Genomic DNA, 12,296 nt, shown 5'->3' on the forward strand with positions numbered 1-12,296 from the left:
AGGAGAGGAGAGAGCTCAGCATGGGGTACTCCCTCTGAATGGGGTGCACTGGGTGTGTGTGGTGCTCAAAGTGCAGAGGGGGATAGATGTGTCTACATCTCCCTCTTTTGTCAGTGGTATGGGTGGCCACCACCACCATGTTGGACTAAATAGCTTCTCCTGACAGTCTGTCAGCTTTGAAGATGTTCCAGGTTTGAAGCAGGGCTGCTGTGCTACATGTGGGTGCAGACTACCTGCAAGGGCTGAACTTCAGCCTTAGGACTCACAGCTCGAGTCCTGCTCACACTGTCTGTGAAAATCCACACTGAGCCAAATGCTGCTGGCTTTACTGTAGCCATCACATGGCAGGAGGTGGTTCAGCTTCACGGGTCACAGCTGAGGCCCTCGATCCTCTAGATGAGGGCTGGCACTTTTCAGTGGCAAATGGCTCCTTGTAGGGAGTTGAATTTCTCAAGGCATCATTCAGGAAACTATTCAAATTGCCATATATGCTGCTTGGATGAGAGATGCTTTCCTGACCTGGGGCCTCGGTTCCCGAGGGGATTATGGACGTTCAGAAAGTGGCCAGCTCGAGCACTTGACCAGCAAGTCCCAGGCACTTCAGCCTCTTGTCCTATTCTTGGTGACTGCAGGCTAAAACCCAGTAGATTAAGGAAGTAGTGGGATCTCTTCTTAAAAAGCTATTTCAGGACAAGTACATTCAGCCCACTGTGTTTTCTGTTTATATAGAAGTTCTTTGGCAACTGTATTCTAGGAAGCAGAATCATCTTTTCATTCTTTTCCTCTATGCAATACTTTATTGTCTCCCCGTGAAAAACTGGTATCTCAAAGGAAAAAAAACAAACCTATAGCACTTCCCACTATAAATAGTATTGCTCCAGATTAAGGATTAGTTCCTCCCTGAAGAAAAAAACCCAGATTTCAAAAAACCTGGCCATTATCTGCTAACTGTTTATGCAGCAACGTTAAAATAAACCAGAAAATCATTCAGTGTGTGGTTTGTCATTCCCTACAACGTTAGTGGATGCTTTATGCAATAAAACCAACATTAAGTCATCTTAGTTTGTTTTAAAACCCTTAGTAGCTATATTGCTATCTGCAGATCCATAATCAGAATGCACTTTCCCTCCCCTCCCCCACCCCCACCCTCCCCATCTAAGTTCAAGTATTATTAGAGTATTATTATTACTATCATTATTATCAAAGGAGCTCTACACCCTGGGAGTTTTGCCTCTTTTTACAGCATTTTGATCTTTCTGAGAAATAATGAGTTGTGATCATTTGTTCATGGACAAAATCAACGTGGAGCTTCAGCAGGTTTTCCCTGGTAGAAGACAGCCTGGCAATCCTTGGGCTACTACAAGTGGCGTTAGAAGAGTGCGTTTGAGACTAGTGGTTTGGCTACAGGAGTCACGTGCTGGATGGACGATGGGCTTAATTCCTTCCAGGTTCTCAAAGTTCAGTCCCATTGACAGGAGAAAGGTGGGGAAGAACCCAGCCCAGAGGAGAAAGGTGGGCAGAACCCAACCCAGACTTAGACCACCTCAGGACACGTCGTCTTCGTTTCTTCTCGGCACCGTCAGCTGCTCGTAGGTCGGCAGGGTGTTGTTAGGGAGGAAAAGATCTGAACCCACGCCGCTGCCTTTCTGAGATGATCTGTTGTTCCCTTGATCCCCCTGCTGACGGGAAACCAGATGATGCAGCATATCTGTAATGAGGTTCAGCTTCTGGTCCATCTGTGTAACCTGCAAAGGCCAAGGGAAGGTTTGCTTAGAGAAAATTGCAACAAACTGGGCGAGACAAATGCGATGAAAATGACGTTTCTTCTTACTGAGGATCACAACAGCCTCCAGGAGGATGCCACAGAGTTACCATTCATCAGAGCAGGAGATATTTATTGCAGTTGGTCAGAGCTGAAGACAGCTCTGCTATGTGATTTGACACTCATTTTATACCTGGATGGACAGAGGACAAATAGGCTATTAAAGAGATCTGCTGGGATAGAGAATTAACTCCCAGCACAGTTTCTCTGGGGGTTTGTTATGATTGTCTCCATATTCTTTTGAAACCATGGTAAGCTTCCAACACTTACATGCCTTAATAATATCAATATACTCTAGTAAATATCTGCTCCACTTGCAGTGACCTCGTCAATTCCAAGCGAGGTCTGACTGATACTCTCTGTTGTATTTGGACCCAGATTCCAGCTCAGGTCACAAATGCCCACAAGTATTTTTGGCTGCTGTCAGGGTAGAGCAGGAGCTGGGGGCTGTGGCAAGGGTTGGGAGTGGGGTGTGATGCAGTTTTACAGTCTCCTCCCACAACGACACAGCGGGCACTAGGATTGCCATTTGGGTGACACAATTCACAGTAAGTCAGAAGCTCTTCTAAGATGAATGAAAGCTGATTTTTCACCTGGGAGCTGCAGGGGAAGGTTCAGCCCTAAACCATAATGCTCATTTTCTCCTGCCTTTAGATAGAATTATAGACTGTTTGGCTTGGGAGGGACCATAAAGATCATCTAGCTCCAACCCTCCTGCCACAGTCAAGGACTCCTTCCACCAGGCCAGGCTGCTCAAAGCCCCATCCAGCCTGGTCTCGAACACCTCCAGGGAGGTGACATCCACAGCTTCTTGAGGCAAACAGTGCCAGTGTCTCACCACCCTCACAGTAAAGAATTTCTTCCTAATATCCAATCTAAATCTTCCAGTTTAAGACTGTTACCTCTCAACCTGTCACCACACTCCTTGATGAAGGCTCCCTCCCCAGCTTTCCTGCAGGTCACCTTTGAGTACTGAAAGGCCACCAGAAGATCTCCCTGTAGCCTTCTCTTCTTCAGGCTGAAGAACCCCAACTCTCTCAGCTTGCCCTCACAGCAGAGGTGCTCCAGATCTCTGATTTTCTTTGTGGCTTCCTCTGGATCCACTTTGACAGCTCCATGTCTATCTAATGCTGGGGGCCTGAGAGCTGAAGCTCCTTAAATTATTTAATGATCTTTTTTCTTTTTCTGCTTTCATTCTCATCTTTGGGAGAAAATACCATGAAAAATCAGGATACATAATAGAGGATAGCCTGTGGATTGGCCCAAAATTTAGACTCTATTTGGTGTACATTTGTGGTACCCAAGAGGAAAATCAAGAATGAAATGTTTGTGGGAGCACTACAGACTCAGTCTCTGGTTTCTTGCATTTTCCACACCAGAAGTAACCTGGATCATTCCTTTTACTTAGCATGGGAAGCCTCCTCTATGTGCTGGCTCCAATGTACTCAGTGAGATGTCCCAAGGGGAAGATGGGCACTTTCAGCTTCAAAGCCCTGCCCACTCTCTACCCCTTGGCATGGCAAGCATTGAAACTGGGAAGCAAGAATCTGCTGCGCAGTCTCCTACCCCCTGCTACAAGCCTCAATTTTGCCGTTGTAGTCTCTGACCCACTGATCCACAGGGAGCCTAAAACACTAAGTAAATTCTAGGCAAAGAAAAAAGAAAGCAAAAAAAAAAAAAAAGAAAAAAAAAAAGATGTAATGCATTTTAAAAAGGCAAAAGAAAGTAAGCAGAAAAAACCCAAACCCCTCAACGTGATAGGAATAAATTGCTGCCTAAAATATCTGCTAGAAAGCAGTGAAAGGCACATAAACCCGCCAGCCAGAGCATGAGTGGGAGCAATTTATATGTGCCTGGCTACCATCCAAGTATCACACAGGATAGTAAGAGACAGTAAGGCTGAGCAGAACATCAACAAACCTTGAGGATTTCAGCGGGGACTGAAATGTTTTTCCACCGTAGAGAAAACGCTGGGGTGGTGTGTTTTTCCTTTTTTCCTCCCCCCCCACCTTTTCCCCCAAACACTTTGTACAACTGGTAGGGAAGCAGATAGAGTGATTGAAAAATATGAGGTGCTGGAGATTTATACTTTGCAGCTGGTTTTGAAAACGTTAGGCAAAGCACCCTAGATGGTACATGAAACGCGAGTAATTCTGGATGGAAATGGCTGCTGAAAGATGAGATTCTTCCATCGAGGGAAGCTGGAGAACACAGGAGTTCAAGATCTCTAGCAGGAGATACAGATGGACAGAAATGGAGCAGATCGTGTCCAGAGAAGGGCAATGAGGCTGGGGAGAGGCCTTGAGCACAAGCCCTGTGAGCAGAGGCTGATGGAGCTGGGGTTGCTTAGCCATGAGAAAAGGAGGCTCAGGGGAGACCTCATTGCTTTCTACAACTACCTGAAGGGAGGTTGAAGCCAGGAGGGCGTTGGTCTGTTCTCCCAGGCAACCAGCACCAGAACAAGAGGACACAGTCTCAAGCTGTGCCAGGGGAAATTTAGGCTGGAGGTAAGGAGAAAGTTCTTCACAGAGAGAGTTGTTAGTTGTTGGAATGTGCTGCCCAGGGAGGTGATGGAGTCACCATCCCTGGAGGTGTTCAAGAGAGGATTGGATGTGGCACTTGGTGCCTTGGTTTAGTAGTCATGAGGTGTTGGGTGACAGGTTGGACTTGATGATCTTCGAGGTCTTTTCCAACCTTATTGATTCTATGATCAGGGTTTCATTTCAGCACTGTTTGCGGATTCCCTTAAAAAAAACACCCCAAAACCCCAAACAAAGGCACACTTTGCCTAAATGGTGCCCATCACAGATGGCAAACCTATGATGCTCCAAGTGTGACACTAACAGAAGCATGCAGAAATATCTCAGCCCTCTACCCCTCACTGACCATCTATCACTGGCTGGCTGAGACAGCTGCGCTGGAAGGTCTGCAGTGGAAGAGCGCAGACAAAAGGCTATCTTCAGAGTGCCAAGGACAACTTTACCAAGAAAAGTCTTTTTGCCAATGATTCTACACTAACCAGAGGATTTTTATCTATCTATGTTTCTTAATTTGTGATTCCAAGCAAGGATTAACAGGGGAAACACAGACTGTAGATGTATCTGGAAAACATGCATTTCTGAAACTCTGGCAGTGATGAGCTATTGAACCTGACAGTAGATTGGACTGAGATCTGGATAGCCCTTCAACAGCTGTGCATCTTGGTGATGAAGTACTGGAGAGAAGTGAGATGTGAATATTCTTGCTGGGAAATAAATTCCCAGAGATAATTGGATAATTTTTTTTCCTGGGGAACAAGGTTTGGCTGCTGCAGCTGTGGAGTGCAGGAGGCCCACAGAAGCACAGGCAGAAGCTAATTGCTATTGAGCTGAGCCATGTGAGAGAAAAAGTAAATACCTTTGTCTTCCATGCTCCTGCTTATTGGGATGGGGCTCTGAAGCCATAAAACTTTTGTGAGAGAGGTCCAGATAGCTAATTGTCTTTAACTGTTGTTGAAGCAGTTTTGCTTACCAGTAAAGCAAACCATTTCCCAAGGAGTTCTGCACCGTGAAGGGCTTGATCTAAGACGTGCTGAAGTCAGTGGTAGGTTTTGGCGGTCAAAGACTTCCAGTGACTTCATCAGGCTTTGCATCAATTTTTGGACTGAATCACCAGTCCCAAAGAGTAACATGTTCTTCAGATACTACAGGAGAAGGAGCAATCTGGATTTCTGTCCATTGCTCTGCTCATGCTTCCTGGGGCTGATCAGAAGAGATCACCTTTGTGGACTTGACGATCTTTGAGGTTTTTCCCAACCTTATTGATTCTATGATTCAGTTAGCTATTTACCAAATAGCCAATCTCATGTTCTTATTTCATTGGGAAGCATGAAAAAAGGGAAATGGCAATCATATAAATTTGAGATGGAATGGGCTGCCCAGGGAGGTGGTGGAGTCGCTGTCCCTGGAAGTGTTCAAGAGGGGATTGGATGTGACACTTGGTGCCATGGTTTAGTAGGCATGAGTCATGAGCTCATCTTGGACTTGATGAGCTTTAAGGTCTTTTCCAACCTTACTGATTCTATGATGATTCTGTGATTCCAATAAGGTGGTGATGGCCTGATGGGCTCCATCCTCAGGAAGCAGGGGTGCCTGCTTAAAGCACGAGACATCTTAAAGACAGATGCAAAAGCCACCAGAAGGCAACTTCTATTGTTATTACTGTCCTCTTAGGTACAAGAAGCTTGCTGGTGTATTAGTATGCCCAATCTGGTGATCAGTCTCTTCTGCCAAGTACAAGCAATAGAACAAGAGGAAATGGCCTCAATTTACACCAGAGGAGGATTAGATTGGACACTAGGAACAAATTCTTTACTGAAAGGGTGATCAGGCATTGGAACAGGCTGCCCAGGGAGGTGGTGGAGTTGCCATTTCTGGAGGTGTTCATAAAACATGTCAAGCTGGAACTTTGGGATGTAGTTCAGTGGGCAGAGTGCTGTTGGGACTTGATGATCTTAGAGGTCTTTTCCAACCTTAATGACTCTATGATTCTATCTGCCCATCAGCATCCCAGCACACATCCTGAAATACACCCATCCACTTGTTTGCTGCAGAAATAATTATACCCACTAGAAAAATGTCATCATGTGCAATACCCTTTTCATTAAGCTAGCTCTGTGCTCTTAGCATGGAGAAGTGTATCAACTCCCCTGAATCATGCTTGCAAACACATTTACTTGATTAGAAATTAGCTGCCATGCCAGAATGAATAAAAGTAAAGCAAACAGAAAATCTGCTGATGTTGCTCTACTCTTGACTGCTTTGGACAACTCTGATCCCTCCACTTAAAACAGCAAACAGTGTTAATTACACAGAAAAATAACCCAGCCTGATTTGTTTCTTTTAGGAAAAACTAAGTAAGCTCTTTCTAGCTGATTTATGTTTCATTAGAAGCATGATGTTTGGATGATCAAATTCTTTATATGCAAATAATTTCCTTTGTATTTTATTGCTGTTGGGCAGAGGAGGCAGCATTTGAAACTCTTCAGGAATTACACACCACAGTTGTTCCTAAGTCTTGCTGAAACGTGGTATGAAAACAAGATTTTCCCATCCTCTGAGATGAGCTTTGTTTTCTTTTGTGTTTTGTTTTGTTTTCTCCTTAAGAAAAAGATCCAAGGATCATAGATTGAGCAGGGATGGAGAGCAGCAGACTGAAACAAGCTTTGAATTTAGCGCTTAGAAATGGATAAGGCAATCCCCACCCAAGCAGGGCACTGGAAAAAGAAACAACAAACTCCAACAGGTCTTCACACAGAATGAAAGATTAGAGCACAAATCTTAAAGGGGACATGATGAAGAATTGTAGTTATGGTACAGAAGAGATTTTTGCTGTCCTTAAAAAGTCACAGGGGCACACGTCTGTTCTGACGCCCCATGCAAGAGACTGGTGGTGATGTTGTAGGTCCTATGAACCCCAAGGTCCTCTTAGGTCAAGTTTTCAGGAGCCAGTCCTCTACAATGGGATATAAAGTGACATGCCAGCTTTTATAAGGGTATCAAAAACATTTCAGGAGGTGTCAGTGAACAAGACAAGACTGTTCCTGTGATGAAGAAAGCTGGGGAGGGACTGTTTACAAAGGCATGTATCGCTAGGACAAGGGGCAATGGGTTGAAACTAGAGCAGGGCAGATTTTGATTGGACATTAAGAGGAAGTTCTTTACTATGAGGATGGTGAAACACTGGAACAGGTGGCCCAGGGAAGTGGTGGATGCCCCATCCCTGGAGACATTAATAGAATCAACTGGGTTGGAAAAGACCTCAGAGATCATCAAGTCCAACCTATTACCTAATACCTAACACCTCTTTTAACAACTAAATCATGGCTCCAAGTGCCACATCCAATCCTTTTATGAACACCCCCTCTTCTCCAGGCTAAGTAACCCCAGCTCCCTCAGCCTCTCCTCACAGGGCTGTGCTCCAAACCCCTCCCCAACTTTGTTGCCCTTCTCTGGACACCTTCCAGCATCTCAACAGCTTTCCTAAATTGAGGAGCCCAGAACTGGACACAGTACTCAAGGTGTGGCCTAACCAGTGCTGAGTCAGCCACACCTTGAGTACTGTGTCCAGTTCTGAGTTAGGTTTGTTGTGGGCTCTGAGCAACCTGGTCTAGGTGGGGATGTCTCCACTTACTGCAGGAGGGTTGGTCTAGGTTCTCATTCTCAAAGATTTCAAAAGTAAATTACTAAGGGTAAAAGTCAGAGACCCTTTGGACAGATGGTGGTTTATAACTACCTGTGCTCTTAAGACAGTTGACTGATTAGCCAAATACTTTGTGCTTAATCAAGAGATGTTGCTCAGAGGGACTGTGCTTGTTCTTAACACAGAAAGCAGAGTGTGAAGCTGCTAAAAGAGAAGAGGAAAACCAGAACACAGGCAACACTTGGCTGAATGAAACTGTGATAAAGGAAAATTTCAGCTACTTTTCCAGCATCTGACTCCCAAGTCTGCTACCCTGACTTGAGCTCAATCCTGAGGGTGCTGCGTTTTACCTCAAAGTGAACCAACTCTTTAAGGAGCTTCTTCCAAATAACTCCTCAGCTGGTTCAGGAGATCCTCAAGTACTTATCCCTCCTAGTGGCCAGTTAACAAGGAAGATCTTATTGCTCTGCAGGGTGGCAAACTTCTAGGGAAAGAAAATGATGCTTTCCTCACCTGTGTCTCACCATAAGCAGTGTTGTATTGAGTCCCCAATGTGTTCTCTGTTCAGTAATATAATAAGCAAAATTTCTATTTCTGAAAACCACACAAAAATCTCTTTTCTGTTAACATAGTCAGCATTTGGCACACTAGTGACTCAGCCAAAGAAAAGAGACCTGCTAGTAGCCACGATATGAAAGAATCATAGAATCAACAAGTTTGGAAAAGACCTCAAAGATCATCAAGTCCAACCTGTCACCCAACACCTCATGCCTACTAAACCATGGCACCAAGTGCCATGTCCAATCCCCTCTTGAACACCTCCAGGGATGGTGACTCCATCACCTCCCTGGGCAGCACATTCCAATGCCTAACAACTCTCTCAGTGAAGAACTTTCTCCTCACCTCCAGCCTAAAACTCCCCTGGCGTAGCTTGAGACTGTGTCCTCTTGCTCTGGTGCTGCTTGCCTGGGAGAAGAGACCAACCCCCTCTGGGCTACAACCTCCCTTCAGGTAGTTGTAGAGAGCAAGAAGGTCTCCCCTGAGCCTCCTCTTCTCCAGGCTAAACAATCCCAGCTCCCTCAGCCTCTCCTCATAGGGCTTGTGCTCAAGGCCTATCCCCAGCCTCGTTGCCCTTCTCTGGAAGGTATCAGTATCAAGTGGTACTTAAAAAAACAGCAAGTGAAGGAGGGAAAGTGTTGTTATAAATCACTTTTTTCTTTGGTGGCATCCATCCTATTTAAGCTCTTGAGAATATTTGAGGAAGCTTCAGAGAGTAGCTTCCCTGGCTCCTCCTCTTTCCAAGTCCCTCTGCATTTTGGTATCTCAGTATTTCTAGCAGTCAGTGCTTCACTTCTGAGGACCCCATGGACAGGAACAAACACCATGTTAGGAGTGGCTTTCTAGAGAAGCTCAGGGATAGGTATGAGCATCTTCATAGAGGATTTGGTTTAAACTTTGCTCTAAAATTGTAATAGTGGCAGGAGAGACCAACAATTTCAGTACTATTACAGACAGTTTCTCCAGGTACATGGCTCTTGAAGAATCATGGAAAGAGTCTTCCTTCCATTTACAATACCCAAGATGCCAGAGTCCTGCAAATTCCCTTATCAGAGCTTCTGGCTTCGATGTGTTTATGTTGTTGCCAGAGATAGGCAGCAGTTTTGCTGGAGGTTCTAACCCACTGCTGAGGTGTTTATAGGAGAATGTAATCTGTGTGAAGGAAGATTTGTTCTCCAGACTGTCTGCACTTTCTCTTGAGAGTTGGCCAAGGAAGGGAGTATGCAGGCGGTGTCTGGGGGAAGGACAGAGGAAGTGGAGCCTGTGAGAAAACACTCTCCTCTACTACAAGATTACTCATCACTAGAAAAATAGAAAGGCTGAGCTTCTGAGGAACAAATTATCAGGTTTTGAGGGTCACATGTGACAAGTCACTTTCTTGTCAAGGAAAATATTCAGTGAACACTGTAAGCACTGTCTTCACTGACAAATAACACGGACAATTCTGAGACAAAAAGCATCTTTGGAAAGCAAGGTGCTTGCTACACACTGTGTCCTAAAATCAGCTCTCAGTGCCAATCTCTTCCTCGCCTTGAGATGCTAAAAATGGTTCTGTTTATTCAGTAAACTGAGACTGCTGCTGGTCTCTTCTTACTTTGTATTTTTAGAGGAAAATATTTTGCCAGTGCTCTTCAGAAGTGTAAAAAGGTCCCGATTTTTTTTGTAGTAGTAACCCTTGAATTGCTGCTGAGACTTCACCAGCAACCAGGGTGTGCTGCTTGTGCTTTCAGCAGAAGGTGATGTGGAACTGGGAAGACACTTCTGATTTATTGAGGCAGGGTCAGAGCTCAGAAACAACCAGGATTTGTAAGCTAGTCACTGACTCCAGCTCCCCAGAAGTTACCTTGATATCAGTGAACTGTGATTAGAAAGGACTTGCCTTGGCAGAAAAAAATATCCTAATGCCCCACAGAGAAACCCACTTTTGTCACACATTTTTCTCAATTACACTGAGAAGTAAAACAAACTGGTAACACCAGCAAGGGACCATTTCACCACTATTACACTTGTGGCCTTTTAAAGTAATTTTTTGCTTGTTTGAAGAATTTTGCCCTGATTGTGCAGCGCAAGCTCCAGGGAACCAGCTGCTGAGGCTGTAGGAAACGGGGGAAATGACAAGGTTGATTTATGCATTCTTTCTTTCCATGATAATTGGGAAAGTAATTTTGATAAGCAAACAACTATACTGCAGATAATTATTTTTCCTTTCCAAATGTCCTTTTCCTCAAAGAAAAACATCTTTTTTTCTCTAAGCTTCCTCAAAGGTTCTAGAGATATGACATCTCTGGTTAACTATTCACTCAGCTCTATCTCTTTCATGTGGATTTTCATGATCCTTAGAAGACTGTAGATCACAACCAGAAAGACATTTTTCAGATTAGACATCTCCTTTGAATTCTGTTTGAAACCAACAATAGAAAGAGACATGCTCTGGCAGGTCAAAAACTGAAAACTGATATGAAAAAGCCACTTTAGTAGTATGTGATTAAATAATATAATATAAAGTACAGCATGCATGCTACCAAATAACTGCCTCCTATGAGATTGCCATTATTCTCCAAAGGAAAATGAATCACAGAATCATCAAGGTTGGAAGAGACCTCAAAGATCACCAAGTCCAACCTGTCACCACAGACCTCATGAAGATACAGCCTTCAGGAACAGCAACAGCTGAAGATGCTGCAGAATAAAAGAGAAAACTTCACAGCTACCTTTGACTATTTCCCACCACTTACAGCTCATGATCCCTGTCTGAATAAATGCTGTAGATCAACAGCAGGCAAAATTTCAGATTCAAGAGAAACTATCAAATGAGGCCAGCAAAGAAGTGGCAACAACAGATGGTGTGCTTATATAGGAGAGCTAGTCGCAGCATCACAGGATGTTAGGGGTTGGAAGGGACCTCCGAAGATCATAGAGTCCAACCCCCAAGCCAGAGCAGGACCATAGAATCCAGCACAGGTGGCACAGGAACACATCCAGATGGGTCTTGAAAGTCTCCAGGGATGAAGACTCTGCAACCTCTCTGGGGAGCCTGTTCCAGTGCTCTGTGACCCTCACAGAGGGTGGAACCTCCTGTGCTGGAGTTTATATCAATTGTCCCTCATCCTATCCCAGGGTGCGACTGAGCAGAGCCTGTCCTCTCCCTCTTGACACCCAGCCCTCAGATATTTATAATCATTTATTAAACCTCCTCTCAGTCTTCTGTTCTCCAGACTAACCAGCCCCAGGTCTCTCAGCCTCTACTCACAGGTCAGTGTCCAGTCCCTTAATCATCCTCATTCCCTGAAGATCTTAAAAATGATGAGAAACAAATGGAACCCCAAAAGTTACACACACACAGATTGATTTAGTTTTCATGTCACCTTCATAAAATTATCTGCCTGTAATTTGCTGCAAGCTAAGATGAATATATGCCTCTCCTTCTAACAAGAAGGTCATTAGGGAAACCTGGGAAACCATCAAATTAGGTTTCAGGAGAATGATATATACCTGGCCATAGACTGTTGCAGAGTGCAAGACCTCAATCAGTGGAAAACTTTTGGAGCAGTGCTTGATTTAGAAGGGAAGATGATTCAGAAAGCCCTGAAGGTGAAAAATTTAAATGGAAAAGGATGACCTAAAATGGCAAGGCAGAAATGAGTACCCTAATGGATGTAGTTGAGGGAGTTGTTAAGAAGCAGAGACTGGATATGGCTGTGCCTTGAGAACAGAGAGCTGAGAACGGTGGCCTTGG

The 12,296-nt window shown here is 44.5% G+C and overlaps 1 protein-coding gene across 1 annotated transcript in view; it reads right to left on the reverse strand.

Annotated features, from left to right (window-relative positions):
- Window positions 1-1,171: 1,171 nt before the first annotated feature.
- KCNQ1 (potassium voltage-gated channel subfamily Q member 1) overlaps window positions 1,172-12,296 on the reverse strand; it is a 348,866-nt gene continuing 337,741 nt past the window's right edge. The window contains exon 16 of the mRNA XM_054171993.1: window positions 1,172-1,745. Within this exon, the coding sequence (XP_054027968.1) occupies window positions 1,545-1,745 (201 nt within the window). The 3' untranslated portion in view covers window positions 1,172-1,544. The remainder of the gene's footprint in view (window positions 1,746-12,296) is intronic.

This window comes from Dryobates pubescens, chromosome 22, assembly GCF_014839835.1.
Source record: "Dryobates pubescens isolate bDryPub1 chromosome 22, bDryPub1.pri, whole genome shotgun sequence".
In the NCBI taxonomy this organism is placed as follows: domain Eukaryota; kingdom Metazoa; phylum Chordata; class Aves; order Piciformes; family Picidae; genus Dryobates; species Dryobates pubescens.